The sequence below is a fragment of the Catharus ustulatus genome, chromosome 4, assembly GCF_009819885.2.
Source record: "Catharus ustulatus isolate bCatUst1 chromosome 4, bCatUst1.pri.v2, whole genome shotgun sequence".
In the NCBI taxonomy this organism is placed as follows: Eukaryota; Metazoa; Chordata; class Aves; order Passeriformes; family Turdidae; genus Catharus; species Catharus ustulatus.
Window position 1 is genome coordinate 38,275,701 of NC_046224.1, and position 27,315 is coordinate 38,303,015.

General features: G+C 38.1%; 1 protein-coding gene across 2 annotated transcripts in view; it reads left to right on the forward strand.

Annotated features, from left to right (window-relative positions):
• Positions 1-27,315, forward strand: part of UHRF1BP1L (UHRF1 binding protein 1 like) — a 53,374-nt gene that overhangs the window by 8,561 nt on the left and 17,498 nt on the right. For both annotated transcript variants that reach the window (XM_033057570.1, XM_033057569.1), the window contains 12 exons: positions 5,571-5,733; positions 6,826-6,864; positions 9,369-9,460; positions 10,937-11,126; positions 13,933-14,073; positions 14,594-14,764; positions 16,022-16,202; positions 17,548-17,631; positions 20,514-20,696; positions 20,799-20,917; positions 22,668-22,809; positions 24,481-24,674. In XM_033057570.1, the coding sequence (XP_032913461.1) occupies positions 5,571-5,733; positions 6,826-6,864; positions 9,369-9,460; positions 10,937-11,126; positions 13,933-14,073; positions 14,594-14,764; positions 16,022-16,202; positions 17,548-17,631; positions 20,514-20,696; positions 20,799-20,917; positions 22,668-22,809; positions 24,481-24,674 (1,699 nt within the window). The remainder of the gene's footprint in view (positions 1-5,570; positions 5,734-6,825; positions 6,865-9,368; positions 9,461-10,936; positions 11,127-13,932; positions 14,074-14,593; positions 14,765-16,021; positions 16,203-17,547; positions 17,632-20,513; positions 20,697-20,798; positions 20,918-22,667; positions 22,810-24,480; positions 24,675-27,315) is intronic.

Sequence of the window (27,315 nt, forward strand, 5' to 3'; positions counted from 1 at the left end):
TTTCTGAACTGAATCAGCAATCTCATTATAAGCACGTCTATGTGTATTTTCTAAATGTAATCTGAGTATTTCCCAATATCTTTAGGCTATATGACATTTACTGTTTATTATTTGCATCTACTTAATTCCTTTTCATTGATTTATTGTGTATTACCTCTGTATTGATATATTTAAAGGATCAGTCAGCTCTTTAACTAGTTTACAGACTAGTTTACAGTTTACAGACTGATTTTCTTTTTTCTTTTTTACATTAAAAGAGTTCTTATAGTTAGTACCTTATCAAAAGATCTTATTTTGTTGTGAGATCTGATCAATTAGCATTGAAAAAGATACCTGCTAATGTTATATAAATAAACGATGCAGTTTCCAAAAAGCAGGTATTGTTATGTTTTTACACTGTATCATTATTTCATTATTTTAAATTTCTGAAGTTGTATTTCATAATTTTTTTTTTTTTGCATTGGGCATTAGAATGTTGTATTTTAAGTGGAATTTAATAGTTATCAAGTATAAGCAAATTGAGGTGGGTTTTTTTGCTGCCTGCAGTAAAGGAGTTGTATATGCATTGCCACATGTTGTTTGATATATTCAGGATTTTATGTTCTCCTATACTCAACATATCATTAAGGCCTGATGTATAGGATTATTATGTTTGAGTAAAGTTCTTTGGGTTTGATCATATTGGCCATTTCTCTACTTCATGTGAAAAGACTCGTGGAATAGAAAAGCTTAATATTGGTTTGTGTGAGGGTTTATCCTAAATGAAAGGTAAATTGCTTGAGCAATGTTTTGCTTGCAACATGATTATCATTTGTGCAGTGCAAGCTCCTCATTTATGCACAGTGCTTGGCTGTGTCTGCACAGATCTGCTTCATGACACATAATTAGATAATAACTATTGATGACAGCAGCTGTCTCAGTTCTGCCTGTACGCAAAAAGCAAGCAATACAGCTTTTCTAAATGGAAAGTAAATAATTTCCTATATATATTATTACAGAATTAACTAGGGGAAGCATTGTGTGCTGTCAAGAGACTTGGTGGGGATGTCAGTACTCGAGAAAATGTGGACCAGGTCTTGAAGAGCATAGGAGAGTACTAAGATGTCTTTAGGAAATCACCTGGAGTGGGAGTCTGTGCTGAAGTCCTTCTATGTTGTGATGAAACAGAAGCAATTATTTGGAAAGTGTCAGCAAAGCAGATGTAGTATTCAGGGCTCCTACAATGGGATAGATAAGGGGGTGGTGTGACCCTGCACCAGATGTGTTACACAAATAAATACAGGTTGCTCGTTGAGCCAAGGTCCTAATCAGTGGTTTCCCTGGAAAGGAAGATCTGTCTTTAGACTATGATAGGTCAAAATGCATGGTAAGTGTTAGGTGCTTGAGGTGCTGAAAAGTATACTTCAAGCTGTAGGGTTGTAGGTGGTATTTTAGGCTTGTCCAGTGTGCTATAACTCATGGCCAGCCCAAGAGCAGTAGGTCCAGGGTGGGTGTGTAAACAAGGAAATGCCCTGTCCTGCTTCAGAGGGTTGGGTGATGAACACCTTCACAAAGTGCTTTGAAGCAGGTAATGAAGAAATCCAACATGTCATGAAGGGTTCTCCATCTTACAGTAAGACACCAAATACACACCTGATAATTCTGCAGATGTTCAAGGTGAGTTTAGATAAAGCATGTAGGCATTTGTGTGGAGTGGCCACAATACTGATAGGTATAGGGGTCATACCTTTCTGGTGTACAAATTGATGTTGGAGGGTGTAAGAAGGTGCCAGTTGGGTGTCACAGATAGTGAGGGGTGTACTTGATCAAGCCAGTTACTTAAAATCATCTGTTTGTGGTGTTAGGCTGGATGAGAGGAAATAAATTGTAACAATATATACCATTCCCAATACTTTGTTTCTGTGGCAAATTTGACAGACAGTTCCTTCTATTCCTCTTCTACTCAAAGTCTTAAAATTTGAAGTGGTACAGTGAACTGAATGGTAGTAGACCTCCTTCACTCTGTTACTTAGAGTGATGGGAAGGAAACATCTTCCTGAGAAACTCAGTTGAAAAAGACTATTTTTCTTGATTGAGAACAAGAAAATATGCAATATGTAATTATGGTGTAATACTCCTTAGTGATCAAATAACATGGTTCAACCAGGTGAAACAAAAAAAAAAAACCAAACAGTTATCTTTGTGTTCCATTTCTGCTGTTCTATTATTGATGTGGTTGCTAGTGCTTAGTAGGTCATGCTTCCCTTTTTCAGACCTTGTTGTTTAAGCAGTTTGAGCTCATAACAAGGAGATAAGCAAAACTTGCAGCACATACTGTGATTTATTAATTTGTCATGATTAGAGCATAGATTTAGAGTCATGTATCTGAGGAAATCATATTTAAAAAGTGGGGGGGGGGCACATGGTGGAGCTGGGGAAAGTGATTATATATTCAGGAGATGTGCAAATCAGCTGAGAATTTGTGTCCAAATGTGATCCAGACTTCTCTTACTTCTCTACCGAATCCAGAGATTGGAGTTTCTGTTGTCAAACTTGACAAGGCACCTGGTATTTGCTCTGAATCTTTGGGGAGATCTGCTCTAAGCTTCATGTGGTTTGTGGCCTTCCATATACAAACCCTAAGCTTGTGACTTCAGAAAAGTGTTTTCCCATCTTCTTTACCTGTTTTGGGGTTTTTTTTGTTTCTGTTTTCAACTTCTTAGCAATTTTCCTTGCCAGCATGGTGGAGTTCAGCTCCATTCAGAGCTTCTAGCCTGTGGTGTTACAAACAAACTTTTAGAAAATATTTTGGGCAAGGAAATAAATGCATCTTTTATGTAGATTTTAAGTTTTTTTAGAGAAAGAGAGCTGAAAGAACTGTTGTGGTCCTGACAAAATACATCGATCATAACTTACTCCTTTTTGATTCTTAATACTGTACTGTTAGTGTACAGTCTTTTATGCTTTTCACTAAACTCTTAGTCTGTACTTTGTAAATTAAAGTTGAACTGTGTCTGTAACTGCATAGGAATGTTTAGTGCATGTGTGTGTAGATGTACCCAAAGGAGCTATGTCAGGCAGCTTGTGATATTTATAAATTAATATTTCTGGATTTTTGCATTTAAACTGTAAGTATTTTACAGCATTATTATTGTACTTACACAATTCAGTATTAAAACACTATTGAAATCCATACTATCACATAGTAATTCCAACCTCAGATATCTTTTGAGAAAGGAAATGTAGTTTGTGAAATTGAAACTCAATCTGTGAAAAAGTTTTGCTAAGAATATCTCCTCCCAGCTCACCTGTTGAGAGTTTCCTTCCACGACTTTTGACCTGAAGGGTACTGTCTTAACAGGTAGTGATCCTCTTATGTCTGTCTCTTCTGAATGAAGCAGCACTTAGAGCATTTTTCCTTTCACTGACTGCAGGAGAGGAAATAAATTCAAAGCAACTCTCTTGGAAGAAGTAAAAATAATGTGTATAGAAAATGTGATGGTCTCTCTTGAATTTTTTCCCTGTCCTTCTGCTCCCTGTTGAGAGAGAGTGGCTTCTATTTTGTTTGCTTGAAAGATAATGAAAGTAACTAAATAATGGCTTTGCTGTTGTCATTCTTCTCCTTAATGGTATTTTGGTGTCTTTCTTGCTCTGAAGTTTGAAAACCTCTTTCTGTAGATCCTGTGTGTTCCGCTGTGATGTGTCTGCAGCTGTGACCAGGATAATGCTTAGATCTATTTCCAATCTGAGAGGCATATCTGGTGTGGCTGAGCATCAGGGTACTCTGAGGGGAACTTCTTTCATAGAGCGTGAGTCTCAGGAGACTTGTGTGTGTGTAATGGCAGAATAGTTTTGCGTTTGCTGTGTAAATGTGACTTTAAAATGACATCAATTTGTAATTCTTATCTTGACCCTTACCTAAAAAGTCAAGAGTGAGAGGTACTACTGGGTGACTGAGAACACTCAATGGCTGCTTCTTTTCTTCTAGGAACTTTGTACAACCTGAGTCAGATGAGACTTTGCAATGGTTTCTGAGATAGGAAGTTTTATATTTTGCAGTTACTGATAGGTTGTTTTAATGAGGAGGGTTATTTAGTTCTTGTCATTATTCTTTATTGTTGAAAGCAAGAAAAAAGGTAACCAGAAAACGAAATAATTCAAGTCCTTTATTCGTCTCATGTGTCTAAACAGAGCATTTAGAAGTACATTAGTTGCCAAGGAAAATAATTTATCAATAGCCGTATCTCAATATACTTTTAGTATATATACTTTTGGAACCATATTATTCACAGATTAAATCTCGTTGCTTGTGGATAATTTATGACTGTAAGCAATACAGTAAAAACGGCAGCACTTCTGTCATAAGAAACATATCTAGTATTATTTGCACGTACTGATTGCATTTTTTCAGGCTAGGTAAATGCATTTTCAAAGCTAATCATCCTGGGAATGGAGTAGGGCAGTTGGACTCAAAAATGCTTGCTTTGTTTCAAGCTGTACTTGGAAACTGTTAAGAGGACTTGCCTAGGAGAACTTCTTCATCTTCTTCCACCATCTCTCCCAGTATCAGATTTAATGAGGACCTTGTAGTTCAGTTAGAAGTTGGTCGCTTGAATGGAAAGGAAGTGCTGGAATTGCACCTCCTGGGGCATTGCTTCAGGGCGATGTTCCATCATGGAGGACAGACAAACCCCTTTGCTCTCTGCCTGGACAATAGCAGCACCAGGAAATTTTGGTGGGAGAAGTCACAAAGCATAAAACCAACAGCAGTATTTTCTACTATTTAATCTTGTAAAACTAGACTAGTTCATTTTCAGAAACAATTTTTCATGGCAGATTGAAAGTGTGGTTGGTATTGTCTATTTTTACCTTGTGGTAGATACAATGCTACCGCTGTCGGTTTGAAGGCAGAGAACCCATGGGCTCTGTCATGTTGGCTCACAAGGATGTGAACCAATTGACACAGTCACACAGATTGTTTCATTGTCTCAGCAAATCCTAGTGCATTTGAAATAGAAAGTAATTTATATGTACCCTTTGTACCACGTGGATATCATATTGAGCTTTCAAGTTTTCATCCAGTATTTTATATAACTCCGGCTGCTATGTGTGTATGTGTATTTTTAATTTGTCATTAAATTCTATAACTAAATCTAATTAATATCATAAATAAAATTTTTATTACAGGATTTTAACTAAATGTATATAGGAAGGTACTGCTTATGACAGTAATTTTAGGGGTTTGGGATTTTTTCTCCTTTCAAAAAGTTAGAGGGAAATAAATTCAGCTCTACTTTATATAGTTTAAAACAAGGAGTTCAGTTTGAGTCAAGGATCATTTGTTATTCTGGATGATGCAAAAATTAGAAGTTATCTCACAATATATTTTTGTTTATGCATTTATATATTGAGCTAATGAGTTGAAAAACTTTAGGGGGACAAATCAATTCCATTGTATCATTTCTTTCCAGGGTGAAACTTACCTGAGATTTCTTTACCCCCAGACCATTGCTTTAAGTTAAATTGTCACTGATATGCAGGATAACTCAGATTGCTTTATATGTATTTACTTAAGGTGTGTTTGTTTTTAGGTTCACCAAAAATCTGTCACCTGACAAGATCAACCTAAGCACGTTAAAGGGGGAAGGTCAGCTGACCAATTTAGAGCTGGATCAAGAGGTACTCCAGAACATGCTGGATCTTCCAACATGGCTGGCTATAAACAAGGTGTTTTGTAATAAAGCGTCCATTAGGGTGAGTGTTTTATTGTGCTGGAATGGTAATTAATTAAATATTTCTTTTTGTTCTGTCTTTGTAAACTTTCAAGCAACTTTGTAGTAGTAGGAAATTGTGAAGAGTGCTTGATAAAATTTTAAAGAACAACAAAGATTTTATCAGCAGTTATATCTTTGTTATTTTTGTTTCTCGTGTGATAAATACATCCAGAATACATCTGGAAATAATGACAATAAGAGCGATTATTTTTAATTTTCTTTTTCTTTCTGAGTAGAATTAATTCCTGAATGTTTTGAAAATGAGGTAGAAGTAAAATTTTGTATTTGTCCGTGGTAATTAGTCTGTCATAATTATTTATTATTCTCTTTCATGTGTGTTCTCTCTTCAGTCCTCTTCGTTTATTGCTTTCTCTCTTGTTCTGTTCCCATTTCCAAAAATACCTTTCTGAGGGATTGTGATCTCTGTGGGAAATGTGGGAAACAAAGTAAATCTAGTAGATACTGTGTTTTTTGGTCATTGTGGTTGCTAATAATTGAAACTATGTGCATAATCTCTACCACATTTTAGGAATGTGGGATTAAGCAATGAGGGATGGCTTGTTCTTGACTGAAGTTACAATATGGTCAAACATTAGCATGTCCTTAGTCTTTTGGGTGGGGGTTGTTAATAGTTTTTTGGTGTTCTTTTTTCCCCCCCCCCCCCCCACTATGGGAAATTGTCCTGATTTTACTGAATGTGAACTTGATGTTTTGTTGCAGGCATCCAATCAGTTGTAGGTCAACAAAGGAAAGAATGTATAGGAAAGAATGTATAAGGCAGTTATGCTTTTTCTGATACCTGTCAACTCACTGTTAAAGAGAAAGATTCTACTTTATTCCTCTGTTTTTCTGCTTGGTGAAAGTAGATTTCGAAGTGCTAAATTTTCAATACTTAGTGTGTGCATAAAGTTACCATATAGTGTGTTCAGATGAACTTAGTATTTTGAAAGTAATATTATGCTGAGTTCAGAAGTTGGAAATATAATTTGTATGCCTCAAACACATTCTGTGTGATTTATTTTACTGTATTTTTAATATTTAATTTGCTTTAGAATAGTGTTTTCTCTTGCAGATACCATGGACAAAATTGAAAACACATCCCATCTCTTTGGTGAGCTCTGAAATAAACTCTGAAATGTACTGTGTGTAGCAGAATCTATATAAAATATTTATATAGTTCTCTTGATGTGATTCTAGAAATAACTGAAACATTAACAGGCTTTTACTAAGTGTCCTCTGGGTAGCAGCCGATGAAGGCAGATCCAGGTTAATATTTTCCTTGGTAGGTTTGTTTTCTTAGTCTGTGGCTTCAGTGTAATCACTGTAATGTTTGACCATTAGGTCATTTTAGTTGCTCAAGTTTTTAGTCATTATATGTTCATTTGGGTTTACCTGAAGGGTAGTTATTTGTCCAACTAACCCTTTTTATAAGCTCCTGCCTTTCTTTTGGAGCTGTCTTTTCTGGGACATTTCAGTTCTACATCTGTACTTTACACAGTGATCTCAGCTGTAGCGGGTTTGACACACATAGCATTTATAGGGTTTTTGTAACCGCCTGGGGTTCAGCCTGGATATAAATAGGAGGTAAAATGTGTAAATAGGACTCCACAACAATTAGAAGTCTTGTTAATTCTTGTATTTGTTTCCCTTTGTTCTTTATTTTTAAATATACTAGCAATTGAGGTAGCACCAGAAGTAATTTATTTGATGGCTTCCTCAATTGCATTTGCTTAAGGGTGAATATTGCTTTAGCTGTCATGTTTCCCAGTCTTGCAGTGAATGTGCTTGTTATTCCTTCGTTCTGAATCATACTTGGGAAAGACATGTTGTTTTAAATAATTGATGCATTTGCTAGTGACCCAGTTGGAATGTACTGATGTCTGTACTGCTTCTTCCTGACACCCAGAACTTAAAGTCTGGTAATGCTGAGGTGGGATGATTCAACCTCTTGGCTGTGAGATGCAATGGCCAAATTAGGAAATCGATTTAAGCTGTGCTATTCTTAAACATGACACACTTTGACCTACGGTAACAAGGCGCTGTTTGCTTTGCTCCTGTAGAACTTACATTAGCACTCTTTGAGGCTAAGATAATTTTCAAGGTAACCTTTTTTACATAAAGGTTTCCTTGAACAAGTGCATTAAATAGGTAACAAAAGTTTGCTATTCAATGGTAGATTGTACAGCAGGCTTTTTGATTTCTAAAGGAAAGTGAATTCAGTGGCCCAAGTGCCAAACCTCAACTCTTCATTACATCACTGAACTTCTGGTGTTTTGGCAGGGGAGGGGCAACATTTTTGCTTCTGAGAGTTGAATTAAGTTGGAATAGCCTCCTCTTCTAGCACAGCTTACTGGGTAACTAGAATGCACTTGACTAGCCAAAGGACCTTTCACTGAGCTGAGTTGCCCTTTGTGAGAATCAATCTGTTAACACAGTGGCACATACTGTTATCTTTGTTCTCAACCCACTTCTGGTTTTATATGATAAACGACATTTTTTTAAGGACTCATTTTGGGCCCCAATGATGATTTGCAGTAGTTTTTCCTCTATCCAAGTACAGTAGTTGCTACTGAGAAAAGACATAGATCTCCATCCAGACATTCTTTGTTACGTCTCTTTTAATATTGTACAATCTCCTTGAATGACTGTCCTACTGTTCTGTGCACTAGTCAAGTAATAAAGGGAATTCTTAAAAGAGTCGTCAAACATCCAAAACCGTTAGGATAGCTAGGAGAAATCTTGGCTTCCCCCACCATCCCCAAACTAAGGGATTGGGTTTTTCTTGCTTTTTTTTCTCTGTTGGTTTCAAGATAATAATTAAAACAGCTAAAAATTTTGTTTTAAATGTCCAAATTTACTGTTAACAACTATTGCTTCCCTTTAGCATCAAAATACAGTGAAATATAAATAAATCCAGACTAGACAGTTCATGAATTTTTTGGTTGTAGCCAGGTTTTCATGGATAAGAGTAGCACAGAGAAATGTGAAGCAAGCAGATTATGACAACAGACAAGATTAACACAATATGAAAATAATCTAGTAGCTATGGCAGGTTGAATAATGAAAAATCTAAAATTGAGGACAAAGGGACTTTTGGTGTTTGTCTGACCTAAGAGCATAAATGAGGGGATTCAGAAGGGGTGGTAGAAAGTTATAATTAGACAGGAAAAAATCTCAACTGCTGTGCTTTGAATCAGATTGCATTAAGTATTAAGTATTTCATTGAAAGACCAGCCATATGGAAAGAAAATTCAGATGACTGCACATTAAAGCATGTGCATTTTAAAATGAGATTAATGAGATTTTTGAAAATGTACGTGTTGGATAAATAATATTCAGGGATCAAGAATTTCATGATAGAGTGTTTCATGGGAACACTGGGAATGTATGTTGGAACTCACAAAATTTAAAAAAATAGAAAAAAGTTTAAAAAATATAATTCTGGTGCATTACAAAAGTTTATGGAAAAGTCGACATTGTAGGAAATGTTTTCTGTGTATTACAGAAAAAGTTCTCAAGTGACCTTTTTTCATTTGGATTTTTGTTCTTCATATGTCATCAATTTACTTTGTTACCTCTAAGATCTCCAATTTTTATTTTGTTTTGTTTCTCAAGTCCTTGGATAAAGTTGTAATGGAAATGAGCACATGTGAAGAGCCACGTGCCCCTAATGGACCCTCTCCTATAGCAACTGCATCTGGGCAGAGGTCAGTGAGGTCAAAAATGGTTTGGAATTATATAAAACAGATCGACTGCAAATTTTCAAAAGTATATATGGTTGCAGCTTGCCATTCCCATCTCCTCCAAAATTTTATTTTATTGCCTGTGTGCAAAATAGTGTAGGGATAATGGAGCTATCCAGACCCAAGCCTGGAGAGAACATGGGAACTAGGTATGGAGCTTGCAAGGTACGTTTCATAGGGATGCAACTGCCATGTCAGATATTTACTGAGTTTAATTGATATTAAGTTTTTTAAAAATGAAGGATATCTTGCCTTCATCTTTTTTGTAAAATACGTATAATGTTCAAGTAGTTTATAAAAATTTCTCTTTTTTATTTGTTTTGTCTTGAGAGTTTTAAGGGTTGTTTGTTAGTGCAGTGTTTTAAAATTCTTTTTCCTTAATTGTATAAGCTGATTCTTACAGAGAGATTTCATGCACACTGTGTAGCCCAAAACTTAAGCAATTTGGTGAGACAGTACAACATTACCTCAGTGATTTTTGTCACTCCACAACCCAGTCATTTCCCTTACATGTACTCAAAACAGTTTTCTGTAGTCAATGGACCTATATACAGAGAAATCAATTTGATGATACAATTTTTTTAGTTGTTGTAACTTCTGTGCAGTGTGTAGAAGTAGTTCATGGGCCTCTGTGTCTACTAAGGTCAGCTTGAAAACCACTGCCATAGAGATTTTGCGTAGAATGGAAGTTGAAAAAGGAATGACAAACCACACAAGTGTTTCTTTTTAAAACAAGCAGAAAAAACCCCAAGAAAACAAAAGGATGGAAATTTTTAGATTTTAAAAAAAATAATGTTTAATATTCAATTTCAATTTTCTATACACTTATCTAAAACCTTCAGAAGATAAGATTTTTATTTAAAAATTATTTGCAACAACTTAATCATTTTTAATGCATGTTGATTTGCTGTAGAAGTGTAACAACTATTTACGATGCCTTTCTTTATAGAATGAAATAAAGCAATTACTTTCTACTATTTTGAATATCTGAAAGTTGTTATTTTTAATGGGCAAAATAATTTGGCTTCTAGACATAAATACTAACCAGACTGGAATTGTCAAGTAATTAATTTGACATCAGTTACTCCTAATGTATGCGTAAAGAAGAGTAAGTTTTCTGCATGATGTAGACGGCTTTTTTATGTATGTATAATAACATATAATACATACATCCATATAATGTAACATAGAAGGATTGCATTAACTGTTATACTTTGTGTAGATTGATTTTGGTCAAATATATGTTCTTCAGCTATCTGGAGATGAGGCTCACAGAGTGAAAATTGTTGTAAACTACATCAAGTATATTGAGCAAAAGTTACTAACTGTAGAATATGTTAGTGCCTTTATTTATTTTAACATTCCATAATTTATTTCACCTGTTTAATTCTGTGCTCTTTCACTCGATTTATATTTAATATGTTGGCATTTCACTTTTAGTGAATATGGCTTTGCTGAAAAAGTGGTGGAAGGCATTTCAGTTTCTGTGAACTCCATTATAATAAGGATTGGTGCAAAAGCCTTTAATGCTTCATTTGAACTTTCCCAGCTGAGAATATATAGTGTAAACGCAAACTGGGAACGTGCTGACCTTAGATTTACCAGAATACAAGAAGCTCAACGTGGAGAGGTAAATAATACCTTTTACCAACTTTTTTCCCTTGTTTTTGTGATAAAGGAGAAAGTTGAATTGCAACCTTTTAGAGGGTAGAGAACATGCCATGTCTGGGAATGGAGACATTCTATGCTCAGTAATTTCAGTTGTCCTCTAGGAACACAAATATGTAGAAATGGAGGGTGTGAGTCACATCAACTGGCCAGCGTGGATGTTTAGGCAAGAACAAAGACTGGGACAAACGTGTATGGTCTCCTTCTTATGTAACTATTCTAAAATGCAAACTGAACCAGACTTGGAGAGTACTGAAAGAACAAAGAATGGTATATTAAATATGGAAGGTTAAGGTGTTGTGCTGGTTTTGTTATTGTTGTTGTCATTAGTAGTAGTAATAATAATAATAACATGAACAAGAAGAATCACATTTTACAAGTTTTAACTGGTTATTTTTGCTTGTGAGGGCTTTCCTGGTAACAATTTTCTAATGCAGTTTTAAATGAAATTTAGTTAAGTTTTTGTGCAATTTTTTTCTTGGAATACCTAAATCATATATCTATATAAAAAAGTAATAGCAGTAAAGTGTATATATATGTTTATTTATTTATGTTTCTGCTGTCCCAGAGAATAGTACTTTCCCACTTCATTTGCCATTTGTATACTGAGTGCAAGGTTGATTCTAAGTATTGTATTCAGGGAGACTTATTTTAGCATCATGCATCTGGCCAGCTTACTCAGAGTTAAGGAGTCTGGTAGTTGATTTTTATGTAGGAAAAGAAACCCCAAAAGAGTATCAGTTAAAAATACCACAGAAGTAAGAAGCTGAAAACTATTTTTCTGACAATTTTCCTTTCCTGCAGATGATGTGTATGCTTCTGGTCCCATGTTAATGAAGTCTGAATTGGAAGAGTTAAAGTTTGACTAGATAGAGTTTTGTATTGGCAGATTTTTTTTTATTTTGTGGTTTTTGGGAAGAATTTGTTTCTGAGCAGTTGACTTGTACACAACAGAGCTTTCCTTGGGAGAGTGTTCCTTTTAATGCAATTAATACCAGAAACAAATTTCTACAAATTACAGTGAATAATTTGTTAGCAGAAAATTGTAGCTACATTCTTAATATAATAAGGAATCTCCTTAGAATTCTTTAAGAAGCTTTTGATCACACTGCATCTCCTGTATGAGGAGGATAGGTACTCTGCTTTTCTGCAAATAGTGTTTCAGGTTGCTTTGCGCTGCACTTTCCATCTTGCTCACTTGCCAGAGTGTACCTCCTTTCCAGACGCACTGGGTATGTTTTACTTAATTCTCTGTGTATGTTCTCAGGACATAAGCTGTAAGGTTTTCAAGTTGATAACAGGAGAATGACACATGAAGAATAAGACACATACTAAAGAAATTCTTCCGTCTTGCTCTTTACTCATGACTGATCCTTGTTTCTTCAGAGAGTAATCATAGAATCATGGAGTCATTAAGGTTGGAAAAGCCCTGCAAGATCATTGAGTCCAACATTTGACCAATCATTACCATGCCTGCTAAACCATAGCATTGAGTGCAGTGTCTGGTCATTTCTTGGAACTCTCCAGTGGTGACTCTACCACTTCCCTAGGCAGCCCATTCCAGTGCTTAACCACCCTTCTAGTGAATAAATTATTCCTCATGTCCCTACCTTAACCTCCCCTGGTGCAGCTTGTGGCCATTTCCTCTTGTCCTGTTGCTAGTCTTGTCTCCTGCCTGGGAGAAGGGACCAACCCCTATCTTTCTACAGACTCCCCTCAGGCAGTTGCAGAGAGCAGTAAGGTCACTTCTGAGCCTGCTTCTCTCCAGGTTAAACACAACTATCTTCCTCAGATGCTCCTCATAAGACTTGTCCTCCAGACCCTTCACCTTCTCTGGACATGCTCCAGCCAGCTCCATGTCTCTGCTGAAGTGAGGGGCCCAAAACTGAACAGTCACTCTGCTCCCTGTGGTGCTGCCTGTGGTTGTTGTGACCCAAGTGCAGCACCTGGCACCTGGCCTTGCTGAACATCATAAAATTGCCCTTGGCCCATCAGTCCAAACTGTCCAGATCCCTCTTCAGTGCCTTCCTACCCTCCAGCAGGTCAACACTCTCCCAGCTTATTGTTATCTGTGAACTTACTGAGGGAACTTGATCCCCTCATCCCAATCATGTAGGAAGGAGTTTTAGGTAAACTAGAATCACTGTTTTTCCCTATTGATGCCCTGTTCATTTGATATTCTCTGTGATGTTCCTGCTGGTCAGTCACTCATTTTTCCATATTTGATTACCAGTGTCCAGCTGTACTTGATGCTCTTGTATCATCATTATTCCAACATTTGCTTGCTGTGTCTTCTAGAAATCCATGTAGTGGATTCAGAACTTGTGGGGTCTACATGGCTTGTAGTGTGCTCAATGTTTAACTTTCTCTGTGAATTGAAATAAAACACTCCAAAAAACCCTCTCCTATCCTGTAGCTTTGCTTCCTTTCCCTCCCTGCTATTTTCTTATTTAACATTTTGAAACTAAACTACACAATCATTTTTTTTTCCCTCTCCCAAAAGCCTAGTTGTGACCTTTATTTTCTTCTGAATATTTTAAACACTGCTTGTTACCTCAGCCTGCTTGGAAGTAGCTTAATGTTTCTGTGACAAGCAGGGTGAGGGCTTCCACTTTTAGTTGGAGTAACAAGTGAGTTGTATTTGTTCTCTTTGTATGGGTCATGTGAGTTTGTGTGTACATATGTACAGATATATACATACACATGCACAGTTAGGTGCAACTGTCATTTTACATCAAGATGTTTTTCTCTTTTTTATGTCTTTAAAGGTTTTGACTTTTAAAGAAATCAACTGGCAGATGATCAGAATAGAAGCTGATGCAATCCAGAGTTCTAAGCATGAAATCATGAGTGCTCCAGTTCGACTGATTACTAACCAATCAAAAATTAGGGTCACGCTTAAAAGAAGGGTAAACTTGAAAAGTTTGGAGTCTTATTTTATGTTTTAATTTGTAACTCATGCTCTTAATGCTTACATGCACATAGTAAAGATTTTCAATGTAGGCCATATTGAATGTAGAATTCCCTGAGCTAAATTTATAATCCCATGTAAGTGGTAAAACTGTAGAGTTTACAAGAAATACTGCAGGCAGGTTTTGAAAATAAAGATCTTATACAGGTCCTATTAATAAAGTGGTTTGATCTGCAGAGCTCTGTTTATGATAATGCTTGTTCTTTTATCTCTCTAGATTCAGGTAATATTTATACTACTTACATTTAGAGAAATGCAGCAGTTTAATATCTGGTGCATGCCAAGTACATAGAGTGAGGCATAAATATACTATGTCTTAGGTACTTCTTAGTTAATGAGAGGAATAAAATTTAAAATAAAAAATGTTTGTTGCTGCTTTTTGCATGCAGCTTTCCTTAACCCCAGGTATTTAGTATAAGAAGTACTTATTTCAACTTCTTTTAATTTTTATTTTATAGTTAAAAGATTGTAATGTTGTGGCATCCAAACTGGTTCTGATTCTGGATGATTTGCTCTGGGTTTTGACTGATTCCCAATTGAAAGCCATGGTGCAATATGCCAAATCTCTTAGTGAAGCCATCGAGAAGTCAGCAGAACAGAGGAAAAGCTTGGCTTCTGAAACAGCCCAGGTAGGACAATTGATTGTCTCACTGTATCATTATCAGGTGTTCCACAATACAATAGTGTGGTTAGCTGTGTTAATTTATTTTAGAGAATGTTCAGTTACTCATTTTCATTCAGTTGTATATCTTAAATTACACTGGGAATGAATCGTGGTTTAAAATAGTTTTTATTTTGCAAGATTTTGTGTATTGATGCAGAAAATAAAAGAAGTTTTATTTCTTTATCCTTGTATAGAGTGTTTAGACTTCGGTATTTACTTAGCCTTTTATTGACTTTTAAGTAAATTTGTTCTCCAAATATTTTCTGGTTGTGAATTTAAATAATTAAGATGCATTAAGGTAATATGTAGGTAGATATGCTTACTATAATAATTTAAAGTGCTTGTTCAGTTTGTTCTCATGGCACTGAAAAATTAGCTTTTATTAAGAGCTTACCTTCATGCAGCTCTCATTGGAATATATAGTGCAAACAAATTCTACTTTAAATCTGCTTTACTCTGCTGGCATATCTGTGCTGTTGATGCTGCATGTAAATCTTGGTGTTCTTCAGCACATAGAACAGGCTAGATCAACTGGGCTTTGTGAGTGTTGAGAGGAGGCACCTCTTCTTGCCTGTGAGGAAGCAGGACAAGTACACTGCTATAAGATAAGTGCTATAAAATAAAACATGATTGATTACTGAATATAGTCAGTTGTAGAGAATCTCTTAGAGTAAAGCCACTGTACTGTAATGGAGAATTCAATTCTTGTGCTGGCCTTGATGCCTTCTGTTGGGGTGTAAAGGTTTAGCCACCGCAATCTAATGGTTACCTGCTCTTGAGCAGGGAGACTCTGATCCTTCAGTGCCCTGTACTTGCATCTCACCTGTTCTCTGACACCAACTCAGGATTGACCCTATCGTGATGTAGCTTGAGGAGCAAAATTAGCAGAAAGGAACCCTCTGTTGGTTTAGCTCCCTGAACAGCTTGCAACAGAAGTTAGAAAAATGCCAGTGCTGCGAGTGACAGGAGTGTAAGGAAGTGTGAGGAACAGGAAGAATGGGGGATACACTGGCACTGCAATACAGTGCACATATCCATTAGCTCAACTTAGCTTTATTCTAAAAGAGTACACTTAAATCTCAGTAATGATCCAAGGGGGAATGCATACCATGCAGATTTTTCCTTATTTCAAATGCCTGTTTTTTGTAAGTAGACAGATATTTATGCTTGAAAGAAACAATAAGCATTATGAATTTATGTGATTACCTAAATATTTTTTCAGAACTCTGCCCCTGCGCCCAGCTCCCAGCAGGTGAAAGCACACCAGACAACAGCAGCACCTGATCAAAATGATGCAATAGTAAAATTGTTTAATGATTTTGATGTTAAGGAAACTTCTTATCACTTAGTAATTTCCCACTTGGACCTACATATATGTGATGATATCCATTCTAAAGAAAAAGGTAATTTTTTTTCAAGTAGCATGTCTATGAATCATAATCATCTTTAGGGGAGACATTTTGAGGAATACAATGATGAGAAAATCATAGTACAATAAAGTCAAGAGACTTGAGTCTAGAGGAAAAGTTAGAATTGTCTCCAGTGTCTATGGACTCATGTAAAATTATTTAGGTAGTTCTGTTAGCAAAGCATTTGTTAAAAACATTCACATTAAATGGAATTATTTTAGAATAAGAGCAGAACCTAAGAGTGCTAGTAGCTTCTGTTCCTTAGTCTTCTAGGAACTGATTCTATCAGTCTGATTGTTAGTGCTGAGTTTTTGTCATAAGTTAACTGGGTTATAGAGAATGCAGTGGCAACATTTTTGTGGCTTGAAGGGGTCACTATACAATCTGCTTCTGTAATACTCTTATAAATGCAGACTAATAAAAGAACAGTCCTCTTTGTGTTACTAATTTAGAAAATTTGGTATGGTCTGCAGCACATGGAAAGAATGGAACAAGTGTCCTGTGACCTTAAAATTTTGTGTGTAAATCTTGTACTGCTTCTTTTTAATAAAAGCTGATTTCATGTAGTCACATTTAGAATAAGGAAAAAAAGAAGACACATAAAGGCACTTTTTCATGCCTTTCAAAAGTGATCATAAGAGAGCAAGTTATTAGTGTATATCCAAGAAGCTGGCTAGTCACTGAAAAATTTATGGAAACATACAAAGTCTTCTGAAGAAAAGTATGAAAAATGTAGGATTTAACAAATTAATTTCCTTGGTTAGAGAAGACACTTTCAGAACACCACAGCATAAGGTTCACTGGCTGAAGACATATTTCTTTACATGCAGTCTATCTATTACAGTTGGAATTTATCACTCCTCATGAGATCTTTTTATTGGTCCTTTATTTTTGGCCATGGAGTTTAAATTCAACAGTGGAAAAAGTCAGAAGAGAAGATTCTCAGAAGACCCCTTCACTGCAATATTTGTCAAATAAATTATACCATATAATATTCATCAAAGTAAACATTGACTTCAAAGACTGACGATAATCATATATTCAGTATAGAAAGTTTTGTTTCAGAAAAACTGCAGTAATGTGTTTTCAAAGTGTTGTGTTTTTAGTAGCATTGAAAACAGCATGCAGTTTGTAAGTAGTAACTGATCTCTAGAAACTAGTGAAGACTAGTTTGATCTTTAGTAGTAAGCTGATCTTTAGAAACTAGTGAAGACTATCTGAATGAAAATTTTTAGGGAAGGAAGGTAGTAGCTGTTAGGTGTTGAAAGGATTACAGCAACATGAGAACTAACATGCTAAATGCAATGTCTGCAGGGCCAAGCATTGTTTTGTTTTACAGACCCAAACAGGCGTGTTACAGGAGGGGCTATGCAGCTTTCCTTCAGCTATTTAACAGTGGACTATTATCCATTTCACAAAGCAGGTATGAAAACCAGCATTTTATGAATTACCTGTGACTGTAACTATCTTGTTTGAAAGCTAAAAAATCTGTGTACATGTATACAGCTTGGATAATCATGCCCATGCACCTCTTTACTTCCTTCTATGTGCAAAAAGAAGCAACAAAAGCAACAACCTGGGAACCAATTTACAGTAATTTCACGATTATAAGCCGCACCATTTTGACTAAAATTTTGGTCCCACCCTGGAAATGCGGCTTACACTCAGGAGCGGCTAATATGTGAAAAAGTTTCTGAAATTTCCAACCCCGGAAATGCAACCGAGGTGCCGAGCCGAGCACCTGCCAGTAAAACCCGGCATTTCGCGATTGTTACAAATTGGTTACTCTGTTGCGCGGCGGGTGGGGCTGGCTCAGTGCCAACAGTGTGGTGGTGGGGGGGAGAGAGGCGGGGGGCTCCGTGCTGCCATCCTGGCAGCACATGGGGGAAGCAGGGGGCTCCCACCCCCGCCTGCCGCTGCAGGAGCAGGCAGGCTCCGCCCCTGCCTGCCGCCGCTCCTTCCCCTTTTGCCGCCATGGGAGTGGGGGGGCTCCTTCCCCTCCTGCTGCCGCCACCGTGGGTGCCGGCGGGCTCCGTCCCTGCCTACCACTGCAGGGCAGCACCAGGCCGGGGCGAGTGAGCCTGACGGCAGTGGTGGCCGGCCCTGAGCAAGCCCCGCTGAGCTGGGCCATTCGGCCCCGTCAGCAGCCCCGAGCGGGCCGAGCCCGCACAGCCCGAGCCGAGCCCGTAAACCCCGCGATCCCGCAATTTTGTTACTATTTGGCAACTTCGTTGCATGCGGGTCCCCGCTGCAAACGACAGAGCGGCTTATACTCGGGTGCGGCTAATTTATGGACAAAGAACGAAATGTTGCCGACACCCGGAGATGCGGCTTATAGTCCGTGCGGCTTGTAATTGTGAAATTACTGTAATTTTTGAATGAGCTGGTTTAGGCCAAATGCTTTTCACTGTTTTATTTGGTCAACAAAACAGTGTTTACACATTTCTGACATGAAAAGAATTTTGTGTTGACAGAGGAAGGCAGTATTGCAAACTGAGAATTCAGTAATTGGATATTAGCAAGAATCAATCTGTTAAATTTTTTTCATATATAGAAGTCTATCATTTTATGTTCATTTCCAATCAGTGTTTTGCTTTTTACATTGTTTTGCTGAACAAGAATTTCAGCGTGTAGAGATTCAATTGTGTAGCCTTTTGTTAAGAAATGTTATTAAAAAATGTTAGCCATTTCCAAAAAAGTGTTTCTTACAAATAAAACATTTCTCATAAATAATTTATAGTAGAAATCTAATAAATTTAAAAAAGGAGACTTTACAAAGCATAGGACAAGAAACAGGGTCTGATCATCTTCCTAATCAGATGGTCTGGAGCAGAAATCCACAACATCATCATCCATGTTGGCCTGTCCTCTACTCCTAGCCTGTAAACACTCAGTTGGCTGATGATCCATCCCAAGGCTGAGCTCCATCTGTTCCCACTGGTCTCACCCTGCATGCCCTCTTGTGCTCCCCAAAAGCCTGTGTTCATTCCTCGCATCATTTCAGTTGTGTGTGCTGTCTCACCATGTGTCTGTGATCCTAATGAGATCACAGATGTACAGCTGCATACAGGGGTGTGGTTGCCCTGCTCCTGCATGATGCTGCATGCATTAGTGTTCATGCACTTCAGAGAGCCACTTCCCAGAGGGGTGTTAGAGCTTTCCCTGTGGTGCTGCTAACAAAGTCCTGTAGGTCGTTCAGAGTCTGTGTGCACGTGCTTGGAATAATCCCATGCTAGCCCTGTTTTGGAGAATCCCAGTGCCATGGGCTTCAGTCTAATGCATCTTTGTCCTTTTGTTCCATTTCTTGTTTCTTCCCTGTTCCTTTATCTTCTTACTTAGCTATAAACATGATAATAACCCACAAAGATAACTGTGAAGAAGAAGGGTGGGGAAAAATTTTATCTCTTGTGATGGGCTCTGCCCTAAAAGTGTCTTTAATGCTGCAATATTTGCATTTAGACTTGAAATCACATTTTTTTCCAAAATTATTTTCCTATTTTAATAGCAAACATATTTGCTCATTCCCAGTATAAGTATCCAAAAACTCATTAAGTCCCAAATAAAGTAAATTTTCACATGGTAGTATTTAAAGAGTGATGTACCAACTGATAAAAGTTATTTGTTATTGCATCCTTATTATCGAACAGGTTAGTAGACTGTCTTTACAGGGACTACTTGAAGATATCATGACTTCTTTCAGATGTTTGAGAGCTTGACCAACAGAAACATGTTGGAATTGAAAGCAGGAACAAAAGAATTTCCAGTGGGATTGATTTTTAAGGCTGTATGTGCTGCAGCACTTCTTGAACTTACCTTGTTGTTTGTGTGCCATAAAGGTGCTAGAGAACCAAGACAAAAAGAATACATTTCTGGAAAGGGACCAGGAACTTCTTAGGACACAGTTCTGGCAGGAAAGATAAGCTTGGAAAAAGTGAGCATGAGAACATCATTCTGTTACTTGCTCTCACTTTTTTTTTCAATTGAACATTTTTTTGCATGTTCTCACATATGACATTAATGTGTCGTAAGGTTTCTCTGAACTGAAAATACTCAATGATGTTTTGAGTGTTGGTGTTATAAGGCAGCTGGCAATGCTATATTCTGAGTGATTTCGTGAAGTGCTGAAACTTGGTTTATGGAATATATAACTTCTGTTTTAACGTCTGGTATGACTGCTGTTCTATAATTACAGCATGCAATGAGCTTATAGTTTGAAGAATACTTGTGAAATAGTGGAAACTTGTTATACTGTTAAAAGCAAAATTTCAAATGGGCAAATATTTTCCCCATTTCTCTTATTTGCAGGAGACAGCTGTGATCACTGGATGCATTATAGTGATGCCACTAAAACCAGAAGTGGATGGGCCAAAGAATTATTAAATGAATTCAAAAGCAATGTTGAATTGCTTAAGCAGGCTGTGAAGGATCAGGTCATAGATTCTCCTCCCAAATCACCACCTGCTGTATCTCCTCAGAATCTACAAACAGGTATTTTGTTTACATCACTAATTCTCTACTTCCATGAAATATGAAAACTATGGAAAAAAAGACTGTCCTTTTCAATGCTTCCATCACTATTCTTTCTTACAGGCAAGGAACAGATACCGAAAGGAACATCTAGGGCTTCCTCTATATCTTCCCAACAACCAAAGGGCAAACTGATGTCTAGTCCTATTGTGGTTAGACTTGCAGATTTCAATATATATCAGGTACATTTCTTTAAGTTATTAAAACTGGGGCTACTCCACTCTTGACTGTTATGTAATTGTGTTTTTTAAGGGACAATATGAAGCCCATTGAAATTAGTGAGTCTTTCCATTAATTATTGGATTAGATCCTTATGGACCTGCATCTGCTTTGTTAAAATTGGGATCCTGTCACAATTTTATGTTGGGTCAAAGTTCTATTGTTCTCCAAATTATGAATTTGGAATTTAAATTTAATCCTTTAATGTCATTCTTATGTGCCCAATATTTTAATATGTGATTTTGTGTATCATGCTTTTCTTGTTGTTATACTTTTCAAAGTACATTAAAACTGTTAAGGGGTTTTATTAATCTTTTTCCAGCTGCTCCTTCTCCAGTGATATTTTGAGCAGACACTTTCACCATTTCCATTCCCCTCCCCTTTGTTAGAATGAGTTGTTTTAGTTGCTGGTTGTGGTCCAGATTGACTGTTCTGAGGCTAGTGAAACAGAGGAGTGTCTCTCCATGAGGCAGAATGGTAGTGATACGGGAGAATCTACTCTAAGTTTCAGGTCTTAACTAAAATGTTTAGTGTATGTCCTTTGTCATTGGGATTTCTGCTTGCTCTTTTTCCAATTTCCAACACTTTTCTGCCTTATCACTTCTGGTGTTGTGGGAGGTTGCAGATTGCTGCTAGGAGCCTTCCTCTGGATCTGAAGTGGTTTTATGCTATTGTTTTGTACTGTTCATGTTCCCATTTGCCTTCTGCTCTTGTCTCCTTCTCTCTGTACAAACATTTTCAGTCTTTAAATTGTCATTATTTCTATACAATTTCCTAAAAGCTGTTTTTCTAAATAGATCATTTTACTTGAACTTCTATGTCTGTTAATGCAGATATGTTTGCCTCTTGAAAACAGCTACAGAGAGTGAAGCAGGCTTATAAAGGTCATGTATTCATTATTTCCAGTGAAAATCATTCTAGTAGACATCATCATATATTCAATACTAATACATTGGGTATTTTCAAACTAGCAGTTTGACCTATCAACTGTTGAATGGAAGCATACGTTTTAACAACATACTTTTTAAACTAGGACACATTCAATGAAATTTAAGGTTAAATATATATCAAATGTTGATTTTTTAATTTGTTTCATAAATTACATTGTAAGGGAAGAGATTACTGTTCCATTGTGTCTTGATGCTCGTGTGAAGCAGACCTTCAGGCATATCCAAGCATATACATCTCTGCCAGGTGCATGCTGAACACCTTCCTTCACATTCAGTTTGAGAGTTGGCCTGTGTACTGGAATTTGTTCTTATGACAATACAAGAACTACCTAATGTGTAATAAACTTATCTAGCTTATTTATCCCTTATTTAGACCAAACTGAATGGAAATACACTCCATCCAAGCATAAATGGTTAAAGAGGAGATGCAGTATTTGCAATAAAAAGATCAGATCATGCTAGGCTTCTGCTGAACACCTTCGAAAGTGACCTACTGCCTCTTGTCTCGTATGAAGGAAGGGAATCTGGTACCTTTAAAACAGTTTTCTTGTGAAACAGTTCTCTTTGAGTCATTTCTGCTACAAGGCAGTTACATGTTTGCCACTGTTTGTCAGCGCTTTGTGTTGTACTTTGTGTTGTGCTGTTTGGGGGCTTACACCCAAGAGCAGTGGAATGTTACTTTATTAGGGACAGTACCATCCAACTACAAATGCTTAATCATTCATAAAAATGTGTTAATGAAATAATCTTTTATCATTTACAGGTTTCAACAGCAGACCAGTGTCGTTCTTCCCCTAAAGCTCTGATCTCTTGCAATAAAAAGTCACTTTATCTTCCACCAGAAATGCCAGCTATTCATATTGAATTCACTGAATATTACTACCCAGATGGAAAGGACTTTCCTAGTAAGACTTCCTTTTTTTTTTTAATTTGTCCTGGAGCATAAGTTTTGTGTGTTACTTTCACATTTATGAAACTTAAAGCTCAGAAATAGTAATGGCTTTCTAAAATGGATAGAGCACAAGACTGCTCCATTTCCACAGTGCTTGCTCCTGGCAAACTCCTATTAATACTGTTTTTTATAAACATGGTTTTTCAGTCTGAAAACACTTGCAGCATTTTTACTGGCACATGAATTATTCATTCTCCAATATCCACATATTGTTTCTGCAACTTCACTGTCTGACTATATAAAAGAACTCAAACTATTGCAGTAATACCTAAAATGCAATAAGAGCTGCTGGAGTTATTTGTATGTTCTGAATATGTTCTGTGGCTGGCTTTGTTTTATATACAGAAATGTTAGTGGATTTCTTGGGGATGGAACTTCAGGACAGAAAATTCGGTGGTTTTACACTTCCTCTGTAATGAGAATATGCTCCTCATTTCTTCAGACTTAATTCTATTCTTAGTTTTTTTACACTCAAAAATTCAGTTACAGTAATTTCACGATTATAAGCCGCACCATTTTGACTAAAATTTTGGTCCGAACCCAAAGTGCAGCTTATAATCAGGTGCGGCTTATATATGGACAAAGAACAAAAAGTCGCTGTTTTAGTTTGGAGGACAGGTGTCTGCTGAGAAAGGCAGGAACTTCTCTTTGAAATGGAGAATGTAAACCCCCTCCCTCCAAATTATTATAATTTTGAAATCAAGGGGCTTTCAGGCAAAAATATGGGAATTAGGAATAACAGTTCTTTTCTAGGGAAATTAAAATAGAAATACAGTACTACAAAGAAACAAACTCCAAACGTTGACAAAGTCAGAGTACAACCTGACACCCTGTGAGGCAGGGTGTTGGTAACAGTCCCATTAAATGGTGGCTGCATCCTCCTGCAGTGACAGATGTGATTCAGTTGGAGCAGTGCTCCTGTAGAAGGTGCAGTTTCCCTCCGGAGGTCCAGTGGTGATGTGGAGAAATCCAGTTTTCCTGTGGAGTCCAGTGGAGAAAGGGGCTCCCTTAGTGTCCCAAAACCTCTGTTTTTATCTTGGTAAGAAATGTTGGGCTCTTCCCCCTGGCTGGTGCAACTTCCAATGGGATGCAGTAATTTTATCAGTCCCACAGTGGAACTCAGTGGGCCATTAGCAGAAAATGACTGGCTGCAGGAAGGATAGGTTGTGAAAAGATAAAGAACAATGCCCTGCCTGGTTTCAATGGATGGCCCATTAGCAGAATATCTGCCGTTGAGATAAGGATCACTGCCCCCACCCTCAACAGATGGTGATAGAATAGATACCTTTTATCACACTCTGTATTGTAATGTGCGGCTTATAATCAGGTGCGGCTTATGTATGAACAAAGAATGAAAAGTTGCTGGCACCTGGAAGTGCGGCTTATACTCAGTGCGGCTTATAATTGTGAAATTACTGTACTTGCTTGGAGTTAGAGAGAATTATCGCTTCAGGTATCCCCTAATAATTAATCCTTCCTTGAAACTAAAGTACCAGGTTTCTGTTCTTTCTCTGATGAAAAATACTGGTGAAAATGTAATTTTGCAATCGTTTAAGAACCAAAGAAAACCCAACCCACAAACATATTACTTATTCTCATAGTTTCATTTTCTTTTCTCTTTTAGTTCCATGTCCAAATTTGTATGGCCAGCTGAATGCTTTACAGTTCACCCTGGATCAGAGAAGTATTCTTTGGCTAAACCAGTTTGTGTTGGATTTGAAACAGAGTCTTATTCAGTTCATGGCCATGTACAAGTTAAATGACAATTCAAAATCAGATGAACATGTTGATGTGAGAGTGGATGGACTAATGTTAAAGGTACAGTGTCATTGAATTGGGGTTTTGTGGTTCCTTGGAAGAATATTTATTTCCTCATTCTCTTACAAATACCTAAGTGAATGAAAAAATGCTTCTCTGAAAAACTCTGCAGAATATTATTTTTTCAAGACAGACATCTTGTTTCCTGTACTTCTTCCTGGTATTTTTGTTTGGGTATTTGAGTATTTTGTTTTTGTATTGAAGACCTGAGTGGAGTACTAACAAATTATTTCCCTGTGCTCAGTGAACTTGTTATAGCAGAACTAAAAAGAAATTGAGCATAAAAGTAAAAATAAATAGTGAAAAATTAATACTTGTAATCTATATTAATGCAAGGGCCCTCCCTTGTTCCTCTTGTTGTGTTATATCAAAACTCTTGTCTTGTTGGTGAATGTCCTAGAGTAGAGAAGGCAGCTCATCTGAAGGTTTATTTCCTTTTCCAAAACCCATGCTCACCATTTTGTTTCATGCTGGCTGTTGGTGTAGTTCAGGTACATGAGTTCTCTGTATGCTTATTCCAGAGGAGTGGTGCTTGTTAATGCAGCTGAACATCAAGTTTTTGCTTCCCTTGTCTTCTCCTTCTTTGTAAAAAAAGGATTATTGAGCAGATAAATTTCCCACCCACCCAGTGTTTGTATTGGGTATTTAATTGTATGGTTCCCAAGATTTAGAGGTGAACAAAATGAGTCTTTTCAGTTGTGCCCACAGGAGATTTTCAAGGGTTCTAAAAAGTCAGCATATGGAAAGATGGTTATCTTTCTAAGCTCTTGCTACATTCTTAATGGAACTTTACAAGGATATGGTTTGTACTGAGTAAAAATAGTTATTAAGAGTAAACAACTGGAAATCTGCAAGTATAGATTGATCTGATATTGAATTATTATATGTGAATAGCCTGCTAAACTACGAGAGGATAAAAGTACAGTAATTTCACGAATACAAGCCGCAGCAAGAAGACTAAAATTTTGGTGGAAACCCGGAAATGCGGCCAATATTCCGGTGCGGCTAATCTATGGACAAAAATGTGATATCTGCCCTTACCTAGTATCATGCTGGTCCAGTCCCGAGCCAAAACAGTCTGAAAGCCATGGTTTCCCGTTGTTCCGACGATGAACCAATCAGAGAACAGCTTATTGCCTGCCTGTGGATGGCGGCGTTACTGAGGGGCGGGGGTTGTTATCGGGGTGAGTTACCTCGGCAGTTCGATAAAAGTGTGTGATATTTCTCTGTACTTTTTAAAGTGTTTTCAGTCTTGTGCGGCTACGGGGCTGGCTGGGCTCGCAGGGAGAGGGCTGGGGGAGCCTCTCTCCCCTCAGGGAGAGGGGTAGAACGACCACTCGGCTCGCAGGGAGAGGGCTACAACGGCCGCTCCCCCCGCGGGCTGCGAGAGCTACAACGGCCGCTCCCCCCGCCCGGCTGCGAGGGCTACAACGGCCGCTCCCCCCGCCCGGCTGCGAGGGCTACAATGGCCGCTCGCCCCGCGGGCTGCGAGGGCTACAACGGCCGCTCCCCCTGCCCGGCTGCGAGGGCTACAACGGCCGCTTCCCCCGTGGGCTGCGAGGGCTACAACGGCCGCTCCCCCCGCCCGGCTGCGAGGGCTACAACGGCCGCTCCCCCCGCGGGCTGCGAGGGCTACAACGGCCGCTCCCCCCGCGGGCTGCGAGGGCTACAACGGCCCCTCCCCCCGTGGGCTGCGAGAGCTACAACGGCCGCTCCCCCCGCGGGCTGCGAGGGCTACAACGGCCGCTCCCCCTGCGGGCTGCGAGGGCTACAACGGCCGCTTCCCCCCGCCCGGCTGCGGGGGCTACAACGGCCGCTCCTGTGCCAGCACGGAGATGTGGCTCCGCTCGGAGCTCAGCTGCCTGTCTGCGTGGCTAAGTGGCTGTTTAAAGGCAACACGGATCCATTGGGAATGCTCGCAAAATGACCACACTATTGTTCCTGTCTTTTTCGGCTTGTAAATAAAGGGTGTGTCTTTTTTCACTTGGAAACAATGTTTCCGAGGTCGGCAGTAAGCCAGTAAGCCCCGGCAATCCCGCGATTGTACTAAATGATGACTTTGTGAAAGTTCACTGCAAACTAAAGTGCGGCTAATATTCCGGGTGCGGCTTATCTATTAACAAAGGCAACAATGTTGCCAACACACAAGCAGTGCGGCTTATATTCCGTGCGGCTTGTATTCGTGAATTTACTGTATTCTTGCATCCCTTAAACCTTGATTCATATTAATTATGTCACCCCTGTATTAACAGCATTATTTTTATTCTAGCAAATGATGAATTGATGTTTACATATCATGTAGTTAATTTTTTTATTTAGGTTTTTTTTTCTGAGTCCTTTTATTTAAATGAGGAAGCTTCATTACCCCTATCATTAAGTGTCTTTAGGGATGATATTTTAATCCTACTTTCTAGATTCAGAATGGAGATGTTGTGATAGAAGCAGTGTCACTGCTATTAGAAAAACTAGAGTGGCCAAGGTTCATGTTAATAATTTACAGTAATTTCACGAATACAAGCCGCACCAATTTGACCAAAATTTTGGTGGAAACCCGGAAGTGCGGCTAATATTCCGGGGCGGCTAATCTATTAACAAAATTCTAAAAGCTGCCAACACGGAAGTGAGAGCCCGCGGCAGCCCC